The sequence below is a fragment of the Quercus suber genome, unplaced genomic scaffold, assembly GCF_002906115.3.
Source record: "Quercus suber isolate HL8 unplaced genomic scaffold, Cork oak 2.0 scaffold_308, whole genome shotgun sequence".
In the NCBI taxonomy this organism is placed as follows: domain Eukaryota; kingdom Viridiplantae; phylum Streptophyta; class Magnoliopsida; order Fagales; family Fagaceae; genus Quercus; species Quercus suber.
In genome coordinates this window covers 494,819-520,359 of record NW_027069764.1, presented here as the reverse complement: position 1 = coordinate 520,359, position 25,541 = coordinate 494,819, and the positions used below count along the sequence as shown (strand labels likewise).

Sequence of the window (25,541 nt, the reverse complement as noted above, 5' to 3'; positions counted from 1 at the left end):
AAAAAAAAAAAAAAAAAAAAAAAATTGATAAAGAGAGAGCTTCAATTTTAATCTCTAGCCTGTAAAAAAAAAAAAAATGGTTAGTACAAACCAAGCATGTGAAAAAAAAAAAAAGAGATAAAAAAAATTAATTAAAAATTTGAAAAAAAAAAAAAACATAATTTCCCTGCATAATTTCTCTACACTTAGTATTATGCTACTCATGGAAACTCTGCTTGTGCAATTTAGTACATACCCCGGATGGCCTTATATAGAGGATTGTGGAGCTCAAAGTCAGATTTTGCAAACTCAAGGTCAGGGAAGTCTGCACCAAACCTTGAAAAAAAAAAAGAGTGCCCATAAATGCATCATGCTGTCAGAAAGAAACTATTGCACATTCTAGACTGAATATTGTTCAAAGTGATTGTGCTGCCAACCTTGAAAGCAGAAACAATTACAGATTAACCATTGTCAAACAATGTCAGAAGAGCCACCGCCAAAGAAGACTAAAATGGCAACAAGTCCAACAAAGCCAGCCATCTGCAGTCCAGATTTCTAAAACTTCTGACAAGATTTCACAAAAATCAACTCACAGAAATCTTCTACGACCTTCGATATGCTTAAGCTGAAAAATCAATGTCGAGATGTCCGGCCACGAGCCGCAAAAAAACTCCCAACGTCCCGCGGGTTTCTCATTTAAATCTGCACAAATTCGAGAAAGTTTTTACAAAACCGATGACACCACTAGATCCATCGGCCCTCGATCTACAAAACCTAGAAAGATCATCAACAATGGAGCTACCACGCGTCGCCACTCGCCGTCACAAGCTCGCGGTAGCCAACTGTTTAATTTCTCAAAACTGTGAAAATCTATTCACAATTTTGCAAAACTGACACTACAAGGGTCTTCTACAGCTTCAGATCAACAAAACCCAAAAATTTCAGGCCCAAAAAATGCAGCACGTGCTGCCACGCGCCGCCAGATCTGGCTGCCTCAGAACACACGCCTCCACGCGCCACTCCTGTCTTCTACGCGCTCACACGTGCCGGGACAGTTTCACGCGTTTGCACGCGCCTCGTGCGTACACGCGCCTCGTGCGGACACGCACCACGTGCTGACGCGCTTTAGGCCTATGATGTCATGGATGACGTCACCATCCACTGACTTGACCAGTTTGACTAGACTGGACCTGTTCGACCCGAAAATCTGACCCGGTCCAAACCGCCTTAAAAAAAAAAAAAAAAAAAAAGAGAAAAAAAATACTTTGACCAAGTTTGGCTTTTGACTTTGACCAAAAAGTCAAAATTTTCAAGACAGGCCTGTCCCACTTAGTTTTTCGAGTACATTCCGATTTTGGGATCCGTTTCTTCATTCGAAGCTCGAAAATTGTGCAAACATCCAATTTCCCAAAAGTTGACTTTTGCGTAAATGTTGACCAAAAGTCAAAATTTTTAAGATGGACCTATCTTGCTCAATTTTTCGTGTACATTCCAATTTTGGAGTCCGTTCCATTATTTGAAACTCAGAAATTGCACAAATAACCCAATTCCAAGATAGTTGTCTTTTATGTTGAAATCAACCCAAAGTCAAGATTTTTGAGCTAGACTTGTCTTGCATAGTTTTTCGTGACTTGGAAATCACCAATCTAACTCACATCTCCGAAGCACTAATAATGTCCAAAACTAAAGCTCTCGATATCAAAATTTGAGATTCATCCTTCTAGTTTGGATCCTCTCAAGGTTATTCTCCAGACTTCATCAAGGCTTCCCTTTCAAAAGTACAGATGAACTCTCACAAGTGTGTCTTGAATTTGAAATTATATCAGGTCACCCTTCCAACCTACCATTCCTCTTTCGGTGCCAAACATTCCCACCTACCATTCGGCATCTACCTGTCGAGAACCATTCTCACCAAAAATTTCCATCCTCATTCTTGACTACTCCATCTACCATTCTTCATCTCTCTGCTATAAATAGAAGGGTTGGATTCATCAAGAACTCATCAAGAAAAACACACTGAGTCATGAAATGAATATTTGCTTCTTTCAAATTTTCAAGTCCTCCTTCTCACAGCCATTTCTCACTATGGCTTCATCATTCTCAACACTTAGCAACCAATATCGCTTCATAATCAGTTTGAAATCAACCCTCTCATGGTTCGGCAGAAACCCTCTTCACAGCATCATTGTAGTTTTGAGATCCAAACAAATTTTGTTTCTCCACCTAACGACCATAGTTGTCCATAAAATTACTCATAACAAGGTCTGCATTGTGGTTCCATGCTTCTTCAGATTTGGTTGGCCAGGAAATCCAAGTCCAGCAGAGACACCTGTTCCTAACCTCAGGGCTCCTGTAGTCTCTCTCCAATTGCTTGGTCTTCCAATAGAGGCAGCAGTTCGGAACAAACAGCAACTTGGTTGGTTTCTAAGACCAGAATTACAAGTTAGCTCCATCTTTCATTTTTTTGTGCTTTTCCAACAAGAAGCAGTAAAAGAAGATGGTAAAAAGTGTTGGGGTATCCTATAAATTGTCTTTCATCCAACACTTGAAACAACCTTCAAGGCACCAGCTCATTAGAGTTCAGCCTTTGGGGCTGGTAAATGGTCACCAGAGCCTTATTCCATGTCCCCACCACTATGGGACTCAAAGGTCGTCGTTGTTGGTACCTCAAAACACACTTTCTGGAATTACTCCAACTTAAATTCAGCTTGAAGTATTTCAGAAGGTACTTTTCTGAAATTACTTCAACTTAACGTCTGTCAGCATGGTCCAATCACGCATGCACATTCCCCATGCAAACATACAGTTAGTCCCATATTCAAAGATGTATCTCCTAGAAACACCTACACTAGAGGGTCCCCGACATACAGGGCCAGTACCATGGTGGCGTATGTTTCACCCATTCACTTTACTTCATCCCCATCTTCTACACCCTGTGATCACCGCCAATGATCCAAAATACTCTTCTGAAATTACCTCAGCTTAATCTTTGCTGAAATGATTCAATCTTGCAAGTACATCCAACTTCTTGCAAATAACTTTCAGCCTCACCAACCCATTTCAAGTACCGAAATACTCTTTTGAAATTACTTCGACTTAATCTCTGCTGAGAAGGCTCGGTCATGCAAGTACATTCAAATACAGGCAGACCCCTTTTCGGTCTTACCAGATCCTTTCATATAGGTGGGTCTACTCCTCGGAAATTATCTCATCCTGCTGAAAGCTCCACCACCTCCAATTACTTCATTTGAAGAGTCAAGAGTAAAAGTCTGTTTTCGAAACTCATTCTCACACCACACTCTGAAACTGTGTGTGTGAACGAGTCTCGAGGGGGCATTTGTAGACAGGGAAAATTTTCGACCTATCACAAACTGACACGTCACACTACCAAGTCCACAAAATACAGCCAATTACAAACCGCCACATATTGTTGCTAGGTTTTGCTATCACTATTCAGAAACCAATAGAAATTAGCCAAGTGTCATGCAAAAACCAATCACACATCAGCGCACGTGTAAGTGATGACATAAGCAGTCTCGCACATGTAAGTGATGACACAATCAGTCCAACACGTGCAAGCGATGACATAAGCGGACCAATCAAGCTCTGCCACGTGTCACCAATCAGACTTTGCCACGTGTCGCTTACCTACCCCTAAACTCCTATAAATAGAAGCCTTTTTAAGGCATTTGAAGGAGATCAGAGGAGAGCTGGAGAGAAGGCACCAAGCCATCTGAAGTACTCAGAAGTCCAGAAGCTTTGCTGGAATCAAGCCCTGAAGCCTTCAGCAACTTCAAGAACTTCAATCTTCAAATACGAAGAACATTCAAAGCAGAATCATCCAAACTACCTACCTAGATCTTAAAGTTCACTGGAATCAAGCTCAAAAGCCTCCAGAAACCTCAACAAACCACAAATTGGTGAAGCTCTACGGATTCAAGCCTTTAAAGCCCCGAAGAACTTCCACCACAAACCTTCAAATACGAAGAACATTCGAATAGGAATCATCCAAATCATATTCCTATATCTCAAAGTTCACTGGAATCAAGCTCAAAAGCCTCCAGAAACCCAACCAACCATAAATCAACGAAGCTCTACGGATTCAAGCCTCTAAAGCACCGAAGAACTTCCACCACAAACCTTCGAAGACGAAGAACACACGAAGAACACGAAGAACACACGAAGAACACGAAGAACGTGAAGAACAAAGGATTTCTAACAAGCTCATGGCCAAAGATTCATTGTAATTACGTTTCAACAATCTTCGATCCATCCCTCAACCAAATTGAAGGATATTTTGTGTTTAAATCAAAATCACATTACCACAACTCCAATCAATAAATCTTTCAAGGAGATCGAATCAGAGGATCACTCTTTTGTAATCACAGAGAATTGTACCACACAATCATCAATACAAATTCGCATTTGTGAAACTATTTTTACTTGTTTGACTTATTTCGAACTGAGAAATTTAGTCGTCCACAGAGATGGAGAGAGAAAGCTTTAGAGAGAGAAAGATAAACAAACTGTAGAAGGCTCCTGCTATAAAAACAAAATTGGTACCAATACCATAAAATGCAAAAAACAGATGAACATAACACAATAAAAGTAATGAAAATCCAATCGAAACAATCGAAGAAAATGCATCACATATTTATATATTCTAATCATTAGCTTAAAACAACAGAGTTGAATTGAGAATATAACCAATAACTTGGTTGAAGGCACAAAGATTGACCCATAAATCCCAAATGTCGAAGAAGATTTTTTGGACTTAAAAAGTTCAGAAGACAAGGAAGAAGATGACGCTGTTTTCTTATTCCCTTCCATTGCTACTCTCAAAAACCTCTCTATTGAATATATATATATATATATATGGATTCAGATCCTCTAGATTTCCTAGGGTACTCTACCAATAATTTTCCTTAAATTTTAACAATTTTTTAGTGATTTAATGGTCTAGATTTTACCATGTCAGTATCCTACTAACAACAATCTTAATTGTTTTGTTTGCAACATTATTTTATTATTTAAGAGTATTCTTAGTAGAATACTAATATGGCAAAATCTAGACCCTTAAATCCAAAAAGAGTAGTTAGGATTTAAGGAATTCTATTAGTAAAGTATCCTAAGAAATCTAGAAGATCTAAATCCATGTGTGTGTGTGTGTGCGTGCGCGCGCAACAACCACCGTCAGAGAAAAAATTTCCCAAGAAAAGAAAAATGCTGAAAAAAAAGTATTTGCCAAAAGCCAAACAGAAACAATATAATGAAAAAAACAAAATAGAAGCGAACAAAACAACGGAAAAGAATGAGAGAGACACGTGGTTCTTGACTTTTAGTTCTACAGTCTCTCTCTAAAGCTTTCTTTCTCCATCTCAATTGAACTGATTCATACTCCCTTGGTCATTTTTATGCTCACATGTCTCTCACGGGAGATTGAATTTCTGTTAGTTTCTAACACCAAACTAACAGAGGTATTGATTTGGCAAGTGTATAAAGTTTTGGATTAATTTGACCAAATTAAAAGTTCAGGAGGTGTCTTGGCTAGGGCTATCCAGTGGTTTACTGACTCGCCCAAACCGCTCGGGTCAGACCAACTCGAAGCCTAGCGGGTCGACTCGAAATCCATGGTTGGTTGGATTCGGGTCTGTCTCTTAAAAAAACAAACTATTCGGGCCGAGTAACGAGTTAAGGAATTAAAAACCCGTATTACCCGACTTGACCGATGGTTTCAACTAATATATATATATATATTGGTTATTTCTAGAACATGTGAAGATTGAAGAGAGAAGAGTACTGATTAGACTAAAGCATTGACTTGTTTAGTGCTACACGCTAAGTTTCAAATCAAAATCCCTTAGTTGCTAAGAGTGATAGGATTAAATGGCTAAAAGAACTAAACTTACACAGTTTCCATGCAAAAGAAAATCTCATCAGAAGATTTAGAACGGCTACACTTCAAATCAAAATCAGATTTTCACTTCCCCATGGCTATGGCCATGATGAGTCCTCCTTACTCCTTACTCGGCTCAGCCTCAAGGTTTCAAGACTCTCAACCCTTGTCTCTTTCTTTTATAAATATGTTTTCTCTGAGTTCTCTTCGTTCTCTCTACTTTCTAGTCTTTCTAGTCTCAAGGGTTGATTTCAAAATCCCTATTTTTTATTTTGAAACAAACAAAGTCCTTTACATCAAAACCTTTCTTCACTCCACTGAATCAAACCCTGGTTGCTGTCGCCGCCGCCTCACACTCACACTACACCTGACATCGTTGCTTCACTTTTTTTCCACCATGGGTCTTCTCAACCTCTCAGTCTCGGCTTCCTAGTCTCAGACCAGGTAAATTTTCTTCATTTTTCATCCCTCTTTTTCTATATTTTGTGTTTGTAATATGGGTTTATCATTTTGTTCAAATGGTTTTGTTTTTTTTTGGATAAGTAATAAGAATCATATGAAAAGCAACTTAAGGGATCTTATTCAATTGATAAAACTTAAATGCTCAATCTGCTTTGTCAAGCTTTGCTAGAAGGTTGAGAATACAAAGACTTGAAGCTTATCAAAAATAAAATAGAAAAGGCACAAAATAAATTGAGAGAATTGATTCAACTGCATTTGTACACCAAACAAAAAATCTCACCTTTCTAGAGCATCCCATGTAGGATTTCCACTTTTTGTATAGTCATAGGGGCCATTTTCTATTGCCGAAGGTCGCATAACAGAGTATTAAAGACCATTTGAGTCAGAAAAATAGTTGAGGCAATCTAGATATTATAAAAGGTAGATAAATGAAGATTAGGGACCAAAATTGACCTAGAGATTGGATTCAAAGATGAAACCCTAATTTTTTTGATTTGATTTGTTGGGTCAAAGACTTGATTTATCACTTTTCAAAGATGGAACCCCTAATTTGAGTATGCTTGTTTGTGTTATCATTTTTCAAAGACTTGAGTTATCACTTTTCTGAGTGTGCTTTATGTTTATTTTCATGTTTACTCTTTACAAACAGACATTATAGTTAGTTTGATTCATTATTTTAGTGTGCTCTAAGTGTGATTTGTATCTGCCTTGTTTTATTCCTTGTTTTGTTTTGTTTTTTTTTTTGGTGATCAATATACATGTATCTTCACTGTAAAAAAAAGAAGAAGATGAACCCCTATTTTAAAAAGATGAAATCCAAACATATTTTTATTTTCTTATCTACCTTTTTTTTTTTTATTTTTTTTTATTTTTTATACTTGTATCTTCACTGTAAGTAAAAAAAAAAAAAAAGAAAAATGCCCCTTACTATTAGCACGATAAGTTTTTTGGCAATAATGGCAAACAGCCTTAAATTGACCGTCACTAATCTTTATTTTTTCAAAATGATCCCAAGCAATATATTTTTTTCCTATTATTACCACAATCAGCAGCTATCTCACTCACCTTGGCTTTATCATTAGGTTTAGGTGGAAGTGTCTCAGCATTAGTTGGAGTGGCAGCAAGTTCAGCTTGGTCAGCAGGTTCAGCTTGGGCATCGAGTGTTGTTTGGGAAGGGGGTGCATCACTAGAGGGTTCCATAACCTAAAGACATCAAATTTAAGCATTAGCAAACTACCATAACAATGATACTACTAACCCAATAACAAGAACACACACAAGTGACACAACAACAATAACAAGTCAAAGCGACAACAAAAACAATGACAAAAGTAACAAACAAACAATAACAAGAAGTTAAAAGAGAAACAAAAGAAGAGAAATGATACCTCAAAGAACTCTTAGTTGTTAGGGATTCGACCTTGAAAAGGAAGCAAAAGGAGTAGCCTACTTGAACAACTTTCAACTCCTGTATAAAATTAGGATTTTAAATTTTTAAGTAAAGAAAAGAAAATAAATCAAACAAACGAGCAATAAAATAGAACCAGATAAGAAAATAAGAATGTGTTTGGATTTCATCTTTTTAAAATAGGAGTTCATCTTTTCTTTTTCTTTTTCTTTTTTCTTTTTTCTTTTTTTTCTTTTTTTTTTTTTTTACTTACAGTGAAGATACAAGTATAAAAAATAAAAAAAAATAAAAAAAAAAAAGGTAGATAAGAAAATAAAAATATGTTTGGATTTCATCTTTTTAAAATAGGGGTTCATCTTCTTCTTTTTTTTACAGTGAAGATACATGTATATTGATCACCAAAAAAAAAAACAAAACAAAACAAGGAATAAAACAAGGCAGATACAAATCACACTTAGAGCACACTAAAATAATGAATCAAACTAACTATAATGTCTGTTTGTAAAGAGTAAACATGAAAATAAACATAAAGCACACTCAGAAAAGTGATAACTCAAGTCTTTGAAAAATGATAACACAAACAAGCATACTCAAATTAGGGGTTCCATCTTTGAAAAGTGATAAATCAAGTCTTTGACCCAACAAATCAAATCAAAAAAATTAGGGTTTCATCTTTGAATCCAATCTCTAGGTCAATTTTGGTCCCTAATCTTCATTTATCTACCTTTTATAATATCTAGATTGCCTCAACTATTTTTCTGACTCAAATGGTCTTTAATACTCTNGAGGTTATATATTGACTTGTCGCAGTCAAAAAATTCTCAAAAATGGCAATGACTACTGAGTCATGTAAACTTAATGTTGATGGTGAATGTCGACACTTCCCATGCAAATCCCACTTGCTCAAGTTGTTTACTAATTTCCTCCACTTTGAGCACCCAAGCGAGCAAGCAATTCTCCAATGATGGAGAACCAAATTCCTTTCGGTTAGTGCACTTCACTTCACGCTTGGTTTTTATTCATCATTGGCCCTACAGACCACTTTCATTTTTTATTTATACCAATCTTTCTTAAGGTTTGTACCATATTCTTTACACCATTTCAATCATATTGCTTGAATCAAGAACCTTATAGCCCAACTGATTGGTATTTCTTTGTGCTTTCAATAAAGACATCTAGAATTCAAATCCCTTAATTTCTCAACTATATATCAAATTTATAAAAATAATATAAAAAAAGAATCGTGCAACAATATTGTAGCAATAGGGATGTGTGTGCAAGCTACATGCATGCAGAGCTTTATTCTTTACAAGCATGCATATAGAATGTACCGGATCCAAGAAAATGACATGCAGAAATTGGATTGTTTGCTTGATAGAAGTCATTTCCGCAAATAATAGTATTTCAAGTCACTTTAAACCCCTTGAAACATAGGAATTCTTACACTATATGAAGCTATATATAGACTAATGCATCTGAAAGATGTGAGCTAACTCGATCGCCATTATAAGGTCTGACAGTGGCACTGTCATGTACGTGTGTTCATCTTAATTATGAGCTTTAAAAATTGCACCATGTATCCCCATATTGCTGGAAATAGATTATTGCAAGCCTGACTTGTTAGAATTTCCTGTAAAGAACAACTAATAGTCAACTACGGCTGCTTTGTTACCCTTATGAAACAAGGAATTGACTTTAGTTATTATTGTCAGGATGTAATTTTAGGTTTATTTGGTTTAAATATAATATGATTTCTGATACATCTCCAACAAAGAATTAGGTCCACGAACTTATAAGAGAGATGAATTTCAAGTGGCAATGTTATAAATGCAACTTCGTGCCTAATCATATAAAATATTGTCTTTTACTCTTTTATATGAATGATTTTTTTTTTTTTTTTAATTTTGATGTGAAACCAACAACTTTATTAAGAACTAGTAAAAGAAAGTACATCCTTTGAAAGAACTTGTTCTAAGAAACAAGGACCGTCTTCCAACCAAGTAGAAAATCAACTATATATCCCTTGGATGTTTTTGAGCATGGACTAATGCTCTTCTTTTTTGTGGGTTATATAGGCAACTGCTTAATGTTTACCATTGGAAAAATGCACCAAAATTTTAGTAGTATAATACTAAACTTATACGACAATCTAAAACAAAATATATATCTTATCCATTGACTTTTTTTAGAAAATGGTCAATATTTGACTAAAAAATAAAAGATATCCATATTCTATTTTATGGGCTCTCTTTCTCGATCAAAAATAGCTTTTGCACGCAATTTATCATCGTAATCATGATAAAACCGCTCACACATACACTTATATCTATCTCTAAAAGTATCTATTGTCAACAAATTATCATCAAACTATTCTTTTCCTCTCTTACCCTTAAGCTTATTCTCACGGGTCACATTTGAAATAAACAAGGTTATATACAATTGATGTGAGAAAAAAAGTTATTAGAAAATGTAAATTAGTTTTTTTTTTTTTTTTTTTACAAAATAGTAATAACAATATCTCCATTTATATGCAACAAGAGAAGTATATAGAATACTAAATATTAGAAAATGTTAAAAGTTACCTCAAAATTTGACTATAAAAAATTTATAAATTGATGTAACAATAAATATAATTGGTGTTACCTCAGCAACAAAGTAAATAAATAGTAATTTATTTTTTGTGATTAGTGACACATCATTTTGTAAGATTTGTGTAATTAAATTTGTACTATTCCTACAATCACTCCTATATATTTTACTACAAAATTGTTACAAGCTAATTCTAGTTTTTGAATTTTTAAACTAAAATGTATTAGACTAATTTAGCTAATGAATTTGGGCAACTCGATATGTAACTTACTATCATCATACATGACCTCATTCATTTCTAGCTAAATTAATGTATCTAACATCACTTATAAAGTAATGCAATAGCGAATCCTTACAAGGAGAAGAGGGAGTAATAATTATACAATATTTTAAGGGGGAAAATGCTCACACACCCCCTAAACTTTGAAGTAGTGGCCAAGACTAGGACTATCCAGAGTCGGGTCACCCGAGTTTGGGCCAAACCGCACTCGACCCGATTGGGTCGGGTCGCTGGAAAATTGACCTGCACTCACCCAAAATACGAGTCAAACATGCCAAGTCGGGTCATCGGTTGGGGCAGGTCGAATTCAACGGTTTGGCGGGTTTGGACCACATATTGGCCAAATTTTTAGATTTTCATGGATTTAATTTTTTTGGACCTTTTCGGCCAATATTATTGGGCTTTCTAAATTACAAGGATTTAAAATGTTTTTGAATCTTATCATATCAAATTGGGCCTCTTTTTTACTTCATTTCTTTTAAAATGGGCCTTCAAGAGCTTGAATATTCCAAATTAATAATTCTTAGTAGGCCAGTACCCTTTAAAATGGGTCTTCAAGCTTTGCTTGAAGCATATCAGTCCAAATTTATACTTCCTAGAACCCACATATTGACATTTGGGAACAAAAAAAAAAATACAAAGTAAAACTTGGGCACAATAGCAAAGAAATAAAAACACACAAAATACCATTTTTTACCACCTGTTAAACATCAATAGCATGTAAAACCTAGGCATTAATCAAACAAATAAAAATCACAAAATACCATTTTTTTACCACCTATTAATCATCCACAGATTACAACAAATATTTTCCAAATTGCCTAAGCCTAAAGGCCTGGGCATTGGGCAGTACCTCAAAATTGCCTCAAGAAAATTCAAGCATATAAAAGTCAATCTGAACACAATAAACCTGCCAACCATTCCACTTGGTTTCACATCAAAATTAAAAAAAAAAAAAAAATCATTCATATAAAAGAGTAAAAGACAATATTTTATATGATTAGGCACGAAGTTGCATTTATAACATTGCCACTTGAAATTCATCTCTCTTATAAGTTCGTGGACCTAATTCTTTGTTGGAGATGTATCAGAAATCATATTATATTTAAACCAAATAAACCTAAAATTACATCCTGACAATAATAACTAAAGTCAATTCCTTGTTTCATAAGGGTAACAAAGCAGCCGTAGTTGACTATTAGTTGTTCTTTACAGGAAATTCTAACAAGTCAGGCTTGCAATAATCTATTTCCAGCAATATGGGGATACATGGTGCAATTTTTAAAGCTCATAATTAAGATGAACACACGTACATGACAGTGCCACTGTCAGACCTTATAATGGCGATCGAGTTAGCTCACATCTTTCAGATGCATTAGTCTATATATAGCTTCATATAGTGTAAGAATTCCTATGTTTCAAGGGGTTTAAAGTGACTTGAAATACTATTATTTGCGGAAATGACTTCTATCAAGCAAACAATCCAATTTCTGCATGTCATTTTCTTGGATCCGGTACATTCTATATGCATGCTTGTAAAGAATAAAGCTCTGCATGCATGTAGCTTGCACACACATCCCTATTGCTACAATATTGTTGCACGATTCTTTTTTTATTTTATTTTTATAAATTTGATATATAGTTGAGAAATTAAGGGATTTGAATTCTAGATGTCTTTATTGAAAGCACAAAGAAATACCAATCAGTTGGGCTATAAGGTTCTTGATTCAAGCAATATGATTGAAATGGTGTAAAGAATATGGTACAAACCTTAAGAAAGATTGGTATAAATAAAAAATGAAAGTGGTCTGTAGGGCCAATGATGAATAAAAACCAAGCGTGAAGTGAAGTGCACTAACCGAAAGGAATTTGGTTCTCCATCATTGGAGAATTGCTTGCTCGCTTGGGTGCTCAAAGTGGAGGAAATTAGTAAACAACTTGAGCAAGTGGGATTTGCATGGGAAGTGTCGACATTCACCATCAACATTAAGTTTACATGACTCAGTAGTCATTGCCATTTTTGAGAATTTTTTGACTGCGACAAGTCAATATATAACCTCTATTAACTATATAAAGCACATGAAGGGGAAAGTTTCTATTAAAAGAATAAAAATGAATGGGAAAAGTTTTTCATCCTACGCCCTATGTATTTTACACATGCAATGACATCATTGATTTTGTCACCATGCTTCTCTAATTTAATAATCCCAAAAGTACAATATTTGCAAGTAGGGATTGAGATCCAATGCAATAGCAAATTTTTCACAAAAAATTTTAACTTTTTCAAAATTTTTAATTTTTTATTCTCTCTTTTAACTTTTTTACTCTTTTAATTTTCTTGATCCAATTGTCGATATCAAAAGTTAAAAAGTTATTTTTTGATTTAAGCCATTTAAGGATTATTGCAAGGTGTAATGCTATTGCACTTAATTTCAATCTGAATATAATACCTAAGTAATCCAAGGACTCAAATATAGTAAATCAAGAAGGTGGGTACAACCTATTCGATCTTAAGTCTCCGTGATAAAGTTATTTATTTATTTATTTTTTTAATGAAAGTAGAGAAACTAATCTAAGGGACTTTGCCTAGATTATTTAATTTAATTTTTGAAGCTATTTTGTTTTTATAATGTAGTTTTTCTGGCCATATTAATTTATTAACCCTACTTCTATTAAATGTCATGTGATATAAATGATGTCGGTTAGTATAAAGTATAAACATTTCATGACTAAAAAATAAAAAAGAGGATCCATAATTTTGTGATGCGCTTGTATAGAAGTGTTTACTTTTCATTTTGGCTCTCGTCAAAGAGTTGTCACTCTCTCTCTCTCTCTCTCTCTTTCGTATAAAAAAAGGGGGATAAGAGAAGTACAAATCCTTATTCATCTTGTGTTCAGCGCCAGTTTTATGGGCGAAGTATAAAAAATTCATTTAGGTGGAGCCAAGCTGTACGGCAACACCCAAATCCTAAAGTCTCAATCAACAAAACTTAATCAAAGTGTTATGCCAATCATAAATTAATATGGGTTCAAAGGTAAGTAAAAAAAAAAAAAAGGGGTTCAAAGGTCAACTGACTTTTAATTTTTAGCTAGCTTTCAATTTAAGGGGGTTTAAATAAATTTTTTTGGATCAAACTCTCATATAAATATATATATATATATACACACGTTTTTAGACGCCTTAAAATACAAGTTGTTAAGCTAGTTATTTAGCCAAGTGATTATTTAGGTAAATTATTTAAATTTAGGTTAACATAAGTAAATCATATCATGTAAATAATGTGAAAAATAAATAACTCACGATATGATAATCCAGGAAAATCAAACCGGTAAAAAATCTGAGAAAGATTTAACCTATTTATCCTCAAAATAAAACAAATCACTATGAAAGAAATAAATTTTTACAATAGCGACTTAAACCACTAACATCCTATTACTACCTCGATTACAAAATTTATTACTACAACCACGTGACAGGTTCGAGTCCATGGACTACTTCTTTCTTTGATCCACAGTAACCACAAGTACTCCCACTTGTGTGTGTGTGTGTGTGTGTGTGTTTTATTTTTTTTATTTTTAATTTTAAATTCTTGAAGCAACAATTGATGTGTTCACCAAGCTCTCGACATTAATCTTGATCTTGATAACCCTAAGTGTGTATGATGACAAACACTTCTAGATCTCACAAGAGATTCACACACACAGCATATCAACCACTTCTAAAACGTGACTGGAGTTTTTCCTTTTATACTTAAAGCAAAACATAAAACCTTACACATCATATGGGCTTGGGTTAAGTTGAAAAATTCTGCAGAAAAACAATCTAGATGATAGTTTCGACCGATCGAGTCTAATTTTCGATCAATTGAACCTTGCAGAAATTGAATAGTAATTTCCTACAATTACTCGATTCCAACTTTACACATAAACACACTTTGAGCATCCTAAATCTGGACTAAACGTTTTGATCATGGTTTGCCAATATATATATATATATATTAAAGTTCTAATATATTAGTTCCTAATTTCTTAGAACCTAACAATATATACTCAAATTTTAAATTTCAAGGAGCCTTGAACCATTAATAGTTCCATCCCTATGATTTGACTATTTTATTGTTACTTTATGCTTCAATACAAAAGCTAAAATACTGTACTAGGGGTGTTTAAGTTTGCTTAAAAGAATACTATCGTGCACTCTTGGCGCGATGGTTAATTCATAAGTATAAGTACTTGTGAGGTTGGGGGGGGGGGGTGGAGAGGGGGAGGAGGCAAGGGCCGGAGTTCAAGTCTCTAGGAAAGAGTTTTACACACATATACACTTAGATTAAGTTAGAGTAAAATTTCTATCTTGTATTAAAAAAAAAAAAGTTTGCTCAAAGGAATGAATACATTTTTATTGATAAAGACTAGTTTAATGTTTTAGAATTATGAAGTGCTATATATTTATTAGTATGTGTACATGCATGAACTTACATATTTTCTTAGAGGTCGCATATTTTTTATAAAAAAAATTTAAATATCCAAAGTCTGTGTCTAGCATATTATATTGACCCAATGCGAGGTTTACATATTTCAACACTAAAAATGAAGAGGGAAAAGAAAAAAAAAAAAACCAACAAACTAGTCAATTCTGGGCCAATGACTTAGCCCATGAAAATTTTATTTTAAACTAAAATGTCATGTGGGAATTTTATTATTATTATTATTATTTTTGTTTTGTTTTGTGGTGCAATAATGTCATATTGGATAGATTGATATGTGGACGACTAAATTTCGAATTTGAAATAAAGTCAAATAAGTAAAATAGTTTTACAAATGTGAATTTGTATTGATAAGAGTGTGGTACAATTCTCTGTAATTACAAAAGAGCGATCTTTTGATTCGATCTCCTTAAAGGATTTGTTGATTGAAATTGCAGTAATGTGATATTTTATTCAAATACCAAATATACTTCAATTTGACTGAAGAATGGATCAAATACCTTTGAAACAGAATTAACATGAATCTCTAGCTATGAGCTTGTTAGAAATCCTTTGTTCTTCATGTTCTTCGTGTGTTTTTCGTGCATTCTTCGTCTTTGAAGGTTTATGGTGGAAATTTTTTGGGGTTTTGGAGGCTTGAATCCATAGAGCTTCACCAATTTATAGTTTCTTGAAATTTCAAGAGGCTTTTGAGCTTGATTCCAGTTAACTTTGAGATCTAGAAATATGATTTGGATGATGTATATCTCTTTGAATGATCTTTGTATTCGAAGGTTTGTGGTGAAAATTCTTCGGGGTTTTGGAGGCTTGAATTAGTAGAGATTCACCAATTTGTGGTTTCTTGAAGTTCCTAAAGGTTTTTGGGCTTGATTTTGGCAAACTTTAAGATCTAGGCAGGTAGTTTGGATGATTCTATTTCGAATGTTTTTCGCATTCGAAGTTGAAGTTCTTGAAGTTCCTTGAGGCTTCAGGGCTTGATTCAAGCAGAGTTTCTATATTTTTGAATCTTCCTTGATGCTACTTGTGGCATGGATGCCTTAGTGTGTCCCAAGATGTCTTGGTGTGTATCCAAAGATGTGTTGGTGACTAGAAATGACTTAGGACGACTTCTATTTATAGGAGTTTGGGGATGAGTGAGCGACACATGACAAAGTCTGATTGTTGGCATGTGTTACAGTGATTGGAGGAGCTTTAAGACTTTTTTTCCAAGACACGTGGCATCTTTTCGAATTGGTCGAAATGTTTTGATTTTCAAGATGACACATGTCAGCACCCGATTGGATTACTTATGTCATTACTTACACGCGTCGATGTGTGATTGGTTTTTTGCATGCTTTTTATGTCTTTATTTCAACGACACTTGACGAATTTCTGCTGGTTTCTAAATAGTAATAGTAAAACCTAGTAGCAGTACGTGGCGTTCTGTAATTGGCCGTACTTTGTAGACTTAGTAGTATGATATGTCAGCTTGTGATAGGTCGGAAATTTTCCTCTCTACATGATAATTGGTTAGATTTGGAGAAATTATTTAGGATTCTCAGAGTATAATGACTTCATATTCTTCATTTTTATCTCTCACATAAATAATGAATCCCTTCATCAATTTAATTAGTAGAGTTGATCATTGATATAAAGAGAAAGTGTTATAATCATAAATTAATTTGGAATGGGGGGATAAACAAGGGGAAAAATTGCTCGGTGGACAAAACAATAAATGTAAAGAAGCTAAGAACATCTGGTAGTTGGCTGCAAAAAAACCAAGAAAGTGGGACAAAACAAGAAATGTAGAGAAAGGTTGAAAGAAGAAGTTGGGGAGGGCCTGTGTGTGATGTGGAAGAAGAAAAATGTTGGCAACTTTCGTCATTTGGCAGTGTTATACCGGCAGGCCAATTATCCAACAGCATATATTAGTCTAAAAAAAAAAAAAGAATTGGCACAAACCGAAAAAATAAGGACAGATTCTCTCCATTCTCTCTATCGGTGTCTAACAAAATTGATAAATATATCAGATTGATTACTAATGAAATAAATTCTGACCATATGATCAACTGGTATGGTATTCATAACTTTGGTTATTAAATAATGTGTCTCACGATCTTTGTACATTACCTAACATTTATCAACAGTAAGATTAAAGAATGCGAGTCAAACAATTACAATAACAATAAATAAAATCCCCTCCCCACCCCCTCAAAAAAATAAAAAAATAAAAAAATAAAATCTTCGATTACAATAAAATTTTAGAAACTAAATTGATAATTATTAGAATAATAGTTAACTGATAAATTATCGACAAAATTGTGAATTTAATCATTTAACCATATTATTATAACAAAATAATTTTCTCATATGTTTTTTTTTTCCAACATATCCTTCAGCATAGAAAAAAATAATTCTGATGCCGTAGGTTCCTTTTTATGTAGTGTCATTTCAGTGCATTAGCTAGATGAATAAATAATCTCATGTATCCCACTAAATTGTAGAGCTTGTAGAGCACGTACTGCCCCTTTATAAATAAGCCCCATATATCCACTTTAAGCAAGGTTATGCAAATCTTACCACAGTAAAGATGATTAATTCTTCTTGTTTTGGCCAGAAATTAGAGATTTTCTTCAGCTTTTCACGCAAAAAACTTTCTTGTTTCAACCAATCCTTTTCTTGTCAGAAATTAGAGATTTTCTTTAGCATTTCACGCAAAAAACTTTCTTGTTTCAACGAATCCTTTTCTTGTCGAATTCGCTCGTTTTTTCGTTTCTTCCTCTTCCATGTCAACCCTTTTTGGATCCAGCTCAGTTACTTCATAATTGTCTCTATTTTTGGTCATCTAGCTTTGATGGTCTCAAAGCCAAGAACTGCTTGGTTTAGGCCAAAGGACTTTGACATGTTCTTCACGTCCGTCTCTGCCACCACAGTTTCAAGCATGTCAACAATCGAAATGGAGGTTTTCTCCAATACCCAACTCATTATTATGACAATCTTAATGTTTGTTGGTGGAGAGGTATTCACTTCCTTTCTTGGACTCCAATTTACAAGGTCCAAGTTCTCCAAAAATTGTCCAAGTAGTGACCAAAACAGTGTTAACCTTGGTCACAATTTTCCTGACCATCAAATTGAACTTGATGTAGAAAAAGAGAAACCAGACATCAATAATATTATTGAGAATGGTAGTCTTAATTATAGCTCTATTAAGGTTTTGGGATATGTGGTTTTGGGTTATCTATTTGTGGTTCATCTAATTGGTTCTAGTCTTGTTTCATTGTATGTAAATCTTGTTCCGAGTGCGATGAAGGTACTCAATGACAAGGGCCTAGAAACACTGACCTTTTCTGTCTTCACAACTGTTTCAACTTTCACAAATTGTGGTTTTATCCCAACAAATGAGAACATGATAGTTTTCAAGAAGAATTCAGGTCTCCTACTACTTCTCATTCCACAAATCCTTATGGGGAACACTTTGTACCCCCCATGCTTGTTAGCCATGATCTGGGTCTTAAAGAAAACCACCAAGCGTGAGGAATTCAGATATATATTGATGAATTACAGAGATATGGGCTATGGTTATTTGCTCTCTGGTCATCACGCTTTGCTTCTAGCTATGACTGTTTTCGGATTCATATTGATACAGTTTATACTGTTTTGCTCCATGGAGTGGAATTCACAAGTCATGGATGGTCTGAATTTGTATCAGAAAGTCGTTGGCTCGTTGTTTCAAACTGTGAACTCGCGGCATACTGGTGAATCAGTAGTTGATCTCTCCAGAATCTCCTCAGCAATTCTGGTTCTCTTCGTCGTAATGATGTATGTGAGTCTGTCTTACGTTTTCTCTCGGTTACTCTAATTCTTCTTTATTTCCATGTTAAGGATATTGAGATCTTCTCCATTTGAAATGAACTCATTTCACAATTCAGATTAAATAATCTCTAAACTGGAAAATAGACTCTTTCCATTTCAAGTGAAATAGAGAAGATCCTATTCTGTGCCTAGAGAGTGTCACTGTAAATGCATGATTGTGATAAGAAAGTTAAGAGACTGTATATGCATGATTGGGATGAGAAAGTTAAGCGATTACAAGGAAATGGTTCTTAGTGGCTAGACTACACCAGAAGTTTTGTCATATATCCTTTTATAACTTTTATTTTCTAACCACTTTTGACCTAACTGAGACATATTAGGACTGAAGAATCAGTATTCCACTTTATTATAAATTATGATCTCCATTCATTAGATTTGACAATTATACAAAAGTTTATTGTACCCCAAATACTTACCCTCAAAATCAATTTTGTAGTTCTTCTAAGGAAAAAAAAAAAATTATAGTAATCATTCTTTAAGAATACAATAAATGTGTACTTCACCATCTCATATAAGAATGAATCTTACTAATTAAATTCATATTAGATTTTATTATTCATAAAGAGATAGTACACATTTATTACATTTTTGAAATATTATATAATTTTTCTGATGTTAATTGGTTACCACATTAAAATATAAAATACTATTAAAAAAATAAAATATTTTTTTTCCTATCCATAAAAAGCTTTTAAAAATATTTTATAATTATATGTTTTTTGGACATCTGTTAATAAAGTTCAAATTATAATAATATCAAACTTTAACAGCAAAGATTAGGCTACAATTGCTTAATTATTATCCCTTTTGGAATGACACTGTCATGTTCGTTGTTTTTTGGGCTTAGGGTCCCGAAGCATAAGTTGCCACTTAGTTAAAGTCAGTCCTGACCCCACAATTGTTATTCATGCCATAGAGTTCCAATAGTGATTCCAACATGCATTATTAATTACACTTATTTCCACTTATAATTGTTTAAGTGAAAAGATTTGTTTCAGAGTTTCTAATGTGGACATTATATCATGGGTATTTTCAGTGACTATTCATGATGAAAATAATTTTCTTCACACTTGCATACCAAGTCGAGCTAGAATGAACTTAATTAAATTTACTCTAAAAAAAGAAAAAAAAGAAAAAACCTTTAATATGGTACCAGCTAAGTTTACTTTTATCTTACAGGTATCTCCCACCACATACTACGTTCATTCCACCAAACGTTCATGTCCATGAGGAGTTCCCAGAAAATGGGAAGCAAAGCCAGAATCGAAAGAAGACTTTTATGGAGTGTCTAATCTTCTCTCAACTCTCCTATTTAGCCATTTTCATTATTCTCATATGTATCACAGAGAGACAGAAAATGGAAGAAGACCCCCTCAACTTCAATGTTTTGAACGTCACCATAGAAGTAATAAGGTATATAAGTTTCCCCCCCCCCCTTTCTGGTTCTCTTCGTCGTAATGATGTATGTGAGTCTGTCTTACGTTTTCTCTCGGTTACTCTAATTGTTCTTTATTTCCATGTTAAGGGTATTGAGATCTTCTCCATTTGAAATGAACTCATTTCACAATTCAGATTAAATAATCTCTAAACTGGAAAATAGACTCTTTCCATTTCAAGTGAAATAGAGAAGATCCTATTCTGTGCCTAGAGAGTGTCACTGTAAATGCATGATTGTGATAAGAAAGTTAAGAGACTGTATATGCATGATTGGGATGAGAAAGTTAAGCGATTACAAGGAAATGGTTCTTAGTGGCTAGACTACACCAGAAGTTTTGTCATATACCCTTTTATAACTTTTATTTTCTAACCACTTTTGACCTAACTGAGACATATTAGGACTGAAGAATCAGTATTCCACTTTATTATAAATTATGATCTCCATTCATTAGATTTGACAATTATACAAAAGTTTATTGTACCCCAAATACTTACCCTCAAAATCAATTTTGCAGTTCTTCTAAGGAAAAAAAAAAAAATTTATAGTAATCATTCTTTAAGAATACAATAAATGTGTACTTCACCATCTCATATAAGAATGAATCTTACTAATTAAATTCATATTAGATTTTATTATTCATAAAGAGATAGTACACATTTATTACATTTTTGAAATATTATATAATTTTTCTGATGTTAATTGGTTACCACATTAAAATATAAAATACTATTAAAAAAATAAAATATTTTTTTTCCTATCCATAAAAAGCTTTTAAAAATATTTTATAATTATACGTTTTTTGGACATCTGTTAATAAAATTCAAATTATAATAATATCAAACTTTAACAGCAAAGATTAGGCTACAATTGCTTAATTATTATCCCTTTTGGAATGACACTGTCATGTTCGTTGTTTTTTGCGCTGAGGGTCCCGAAGCATAAGTTGCCACTTAATTAAAGTCAGTCCTGACCCCACAATTGTTATTCATGCCATAGGGTTCCAATAGTGATTCCAACATGCATTATTAATTACACTTATTTCCACTTATAATTGTTTAAGTGAAAAGATTTGTTTCAGAGTTTCTAATGCGGACATTATATCATGGGTATTTTCAGTGACTATTCATGATGAAAATAATTTTCTTCACACTTGCATACCAAGTCGAGCTAGAATGAACTTAATTAAATTTACTCTAAAAAAAAAAAAAAACCCTTCAATATGGTACCAGCTAAGTTTACTTTTATCTTACAGGTATCTCCCACCACATACTACGTTCATTCCACCAAACGTCCATGAGAAGTTCCCAGAAAATGGGAAGCAAAGCCAGAATCGAAAGAAGACTTTTTTGGAGTGTCAAATCTTCTCTCAACTCTCCTATTTAGCCATTTTCATTATTCTCATATGTATCACAGAGAGACAGAAAATGGAAGAAGACCCCCTCAACTTCAATGTTTTGAACGTCACCATAGAAGTAATAAGGTATATAAGTTTTTTTTTCCCTCACTTTCTTTATTATTCTCTTATTATCTCATATCTTCTAATAGTTTTTTTTTTTTTTTTTTTGACTACCATATCTTCTGATCTTATGCATGTAATCATTCGGATGAGACACAAAGGGTCTGTTTGGATATCGTTTATTGCTAAAAACTGAAAACTGAAAACACTGTAATAAAATAATTTTTAAATATGTGAATAGTGTCATGAGACCCAGTTTTAAAGAAAAATTTGCTAAAATCTGTATTTGCAGGTCCTGTGAACAGTGCATGAGACCCACACAAAACACCAAACGCAGTTGAATATTTCATTCTCAACGCTATCCAAACTCACACAAAATATATTAGAAAATTGATGTGACAAAGTATCAGGGAAACATAATTGTTAAAAAAAAAAAAAGTCTAAATTGTAAACTATACTGTCTATATCCTATAGTTTAGGGGCTTTTAGATTTTACACTTCGAAATTTCAGAATTTGGATTTTACAGTTTTTACTTCCTAAAGTTTGAGGCTGTTTGAATTTTACACCATAAAGTTTTAGAATTTTGATTTTACCCTCTAAAGTTTGGGGATGTTTAGATTTTTTACTCCTTGAAGTTTCAAAATTTGGATTTGACCTCCTAAAATTCTATTTCATTTGCATCAGTAGTTCTTCCGTCCATATTTTCCGTTAAGTGCCACATAAACTTGCCACACATGACATAATAAATATGACGGGACATCATTTTATTGGATAAGCTAAACATACATGACAAGTTTATGTGGTACTTAACGGAAAATATATATAGATGAAGGGGTTGTTGATGCAAACAAAATAGAATTTTAGGGGATATAATTTAAATTTTAAAATTTCAAAGTGTAAAATCTAAACACTTCAAAATTTTATGGTGTAATACTTTCAAATTTCAAGAGGTAAAATCCAAATTTTAAAACGTCTTGATGTAAGATTCAAATACCTCCAAATTTCAAAAATAAAATCCAAATTCTGAAATTTTAAGATGTGAAATCTAAACACCCCAAATTTTAGGGGCGTTGTTTACAGTTTAGCTGTAAAAAAAAATTGAAGGTAGAATTGGAATCTTTGGTAAACAGAGTGGCCTTGGGATTATAGTAGTAGCAAACAATATACGAAGTTCAATTGTTTTTTGGATCACCTGTAGGTTGTATATAATAACTAATTAAGGTTCTCTGGTTACGTTAATTAGTGCATACGGGAATGTTGGGTTCACCACTGGATACAGCTGCAAACGGCAATTGAAACCAGATAGCCTCTGTGTAGACACATGGTATGGATTCGTTGGAAGGTGGAGTACTAAGGGAAAATTCATCCTCATCATTGTCATGTTCTTTGGAAGGCTTAAAAAATTCAGTATGAAAGGTGGTCAAGCCTGGAACCTTTCCTAACTGAGCTCTTAACTAAATCTTTAACTTCTTCGTGCATGGCAGTTTAGATGACTAAGTATTTAATGTGTACTACTATAAAGTAAATTACAAGGTTTGTACTAAGTATTGTAATATGAAGTACTTAAGCTTCCTCATGAGTACTAAGTAATAATTTACTAAAACTACTGTGTAGTTTCCTTAGCAACATGTGGGTAATTAAACTATGATGAGTGATTAACTTAGGTTTTGGTGGTTTTTAGAAGAATATTCAGATTCTTTTCATATCTCCCATATTAAAAACATGAAGAAAAAACAAAACAAAACTACAACTCAAATTTTTGTATTAGACTGCAAGTACCGGCGAACTTAGACGTAGGCAGATGCCGATGCGTATGCCTACCCTAGTTAATTACTGACATTTGTGGACAATTTAGAATGAAGATGACTCAAATTGTTTCACAGTAGTTGTAATAGCAACATCACCATTGAGCCCAACAACCAAGTGAGAAATAGCATTTATAAGTGGAGGAGTTGCTTGCCATAATCGTTGAACATATGAACTACTTTCCTGAGAACTATTCAATGGCATTGTGAAGTCCTGCTCTCTTACAACTCTCTGTATCACAGATCACAAGTGGCGTGTCATTAGACTTGTTAACCCTACTACTTCCACAATCAAATATAACCAAGGATTCCACGTATCTAGAACACATCTTCTTGACCATTATCCTTTTCTTGATATAATCATATGCCTCCTAGTCCTTTGGCGTGCAAGCCTTACCACCTCCATTTTCTACTATTTCTTTCCCTTAAATACTCTACTCAAAGTATTAGAGGACTTTGTCCTTGCTTGGAACAACCAATTTGGGGCTTGCAAACACATCTTTTTAAATGAAATATCTTTTGAAGACATGCTGTTATGCTCTTGTGGATGAACAATTCAAAACTTTTGCCTCTCTTTTTCCATTGATTATTTTTCACAAACAATATGGCAAAATTGGGTGATAATATATCTATACAAAATATTTCAAAACAACAAAATGTATAATGTACCTTTCAGAAAGGGAAGCCAAAATATTGCAAGACAAAATATAGAAGGTTAATTTTTCAATACAAAGGAAACAAAAATATATAAAATATTTGCTATGGTAGGGGAATAAACCTGTGTTACAACTTGCAAAGCTTTCATTTTATGGAGAAAAATTTTTCACCATAAAATGATATATGTAATGTTAAGTCCATTGTATAATGATGCACAATACTATTATTATTCCTTTTTTGGAGGTTCACTTTTTTTTTCCCCTGCAAAATATAAACCCACATACAGCTAAGTAGTTGCCCAAAAGTTTGATTAAAATTTAAATACTAAGGACATAAACCAATTTATTGTTGAATATAAATAAATTAGATTTTAGACCCCTGAAACATTGTATGTTTAACCTAATTTATTAGTCAAGTAGTTACATAGGTTAATTATTCAGATCTAGGTTAAACATTCATTATACATAATATGCATAGCGAAAATCTAAATAACACAAGATGTGATGACCCAAGAAAAGTAATGAAACAAACTAGTTTTAAAGTAAAAAAACTTGAAAGGAACTATCCCAAGAGAACAATCTACTATATCAAATTGAGATTTACAATCAAGAATACCAATTCGTAGTAAATCTAACTACAATTACGAAACTGAGCTTTGAACCTTAAAACTTCTTTGATGTGGACTTAATCGAACATGAATCTCTAGTTCATTTCTTTAGATCTCCAACATAGACCTCCAGTCTATAACTCCAAAATCACCATTGAAAGTTTAGATCCAGAACCATTGATAATTGGTATGCAACAACTTCAGATCTATCGGTTCTAATAGTATATAAATTGATTTTCGGTATTGACTTTGAAAGGGGAAAGCATAGAACCTTTTTGGATCTCAAAAGAGAAACTCCAAAGTCTCAACAAAACGTTCTTTAGAGTTTCCTTTAAATACTTAATGAAGTAGATCTGAAACCCTAATCGCTTGATGAGCCAATGGGCTATTGGGCCGAAATTAAATTCTGTAGATTCATAGTTCGATTAGTCAAATTATCTTCTCGATCGGTTGAGCCTTGCATGTTTCAAATTCCTCAATCTGCATCTTCCTTATTCTTGTATTTTAACTTGCAGCACTTTGAGTATTGTCTAATATACCATATAGAATCTAAGATCCATATTTAGACAAATTTGTGCTCATAGTTTGCCAATTATTCTAAAATTTTAGAACCTAACAAAATAAATA

At 33.5% G+C, this 25,541-nt stretch overlaps 1 protein-coding gene across 1 annotated transcript; it reads left to right on the top strand.

The window, feature by feature from the left end:
* The first annotated feature begins 17,598 nt into the window (after positions 1-17,598).
* On the top strand, positions 17,599-23,421 carry LOC112005980 (sodium transporter HKT1). Its single transcript, XM_024038276.2, has 3 exons — positions 17,599-18,896; positions 20,130-20,363; positions 23,089-23,421. Exons 1-3 carry the CDS (start codon positions 17,668-17,670, stop codon positions 23,285-23,287), a joined length of 1,662 nt encoding a protein of 553 aa, XP_023894044.2. The 5' UTR covers positions 17,599-17,667; the 3' UTR covers positions 23,288-23,421.
* Positions 23,422-25,541: the final 2,120 nt, after the last annotated feature.

Coding starts and splice junctions, on each gene's coding strand:
- LOC112005980 (XM_024038276.2), top strand. CDS start 17,668: ATGATTAATTCTTCTTGTTTTGGCCAGAAATTAGAGATTTTCTTCAGC. Junction 18,897..20,129: donor GTTCTCTTCGTCGTAATGAT/GTATGTGAGTCT, acceptor TTTATCTTACAG/GTATCTCCCACCACATACTA. Junction 20,364..23,088: donor GTCACCATAGAAGTAATAAG/GTATATAAGTTT, acceptor TACGTTAATTAG/TGCATACGGGAATGTTGGGT.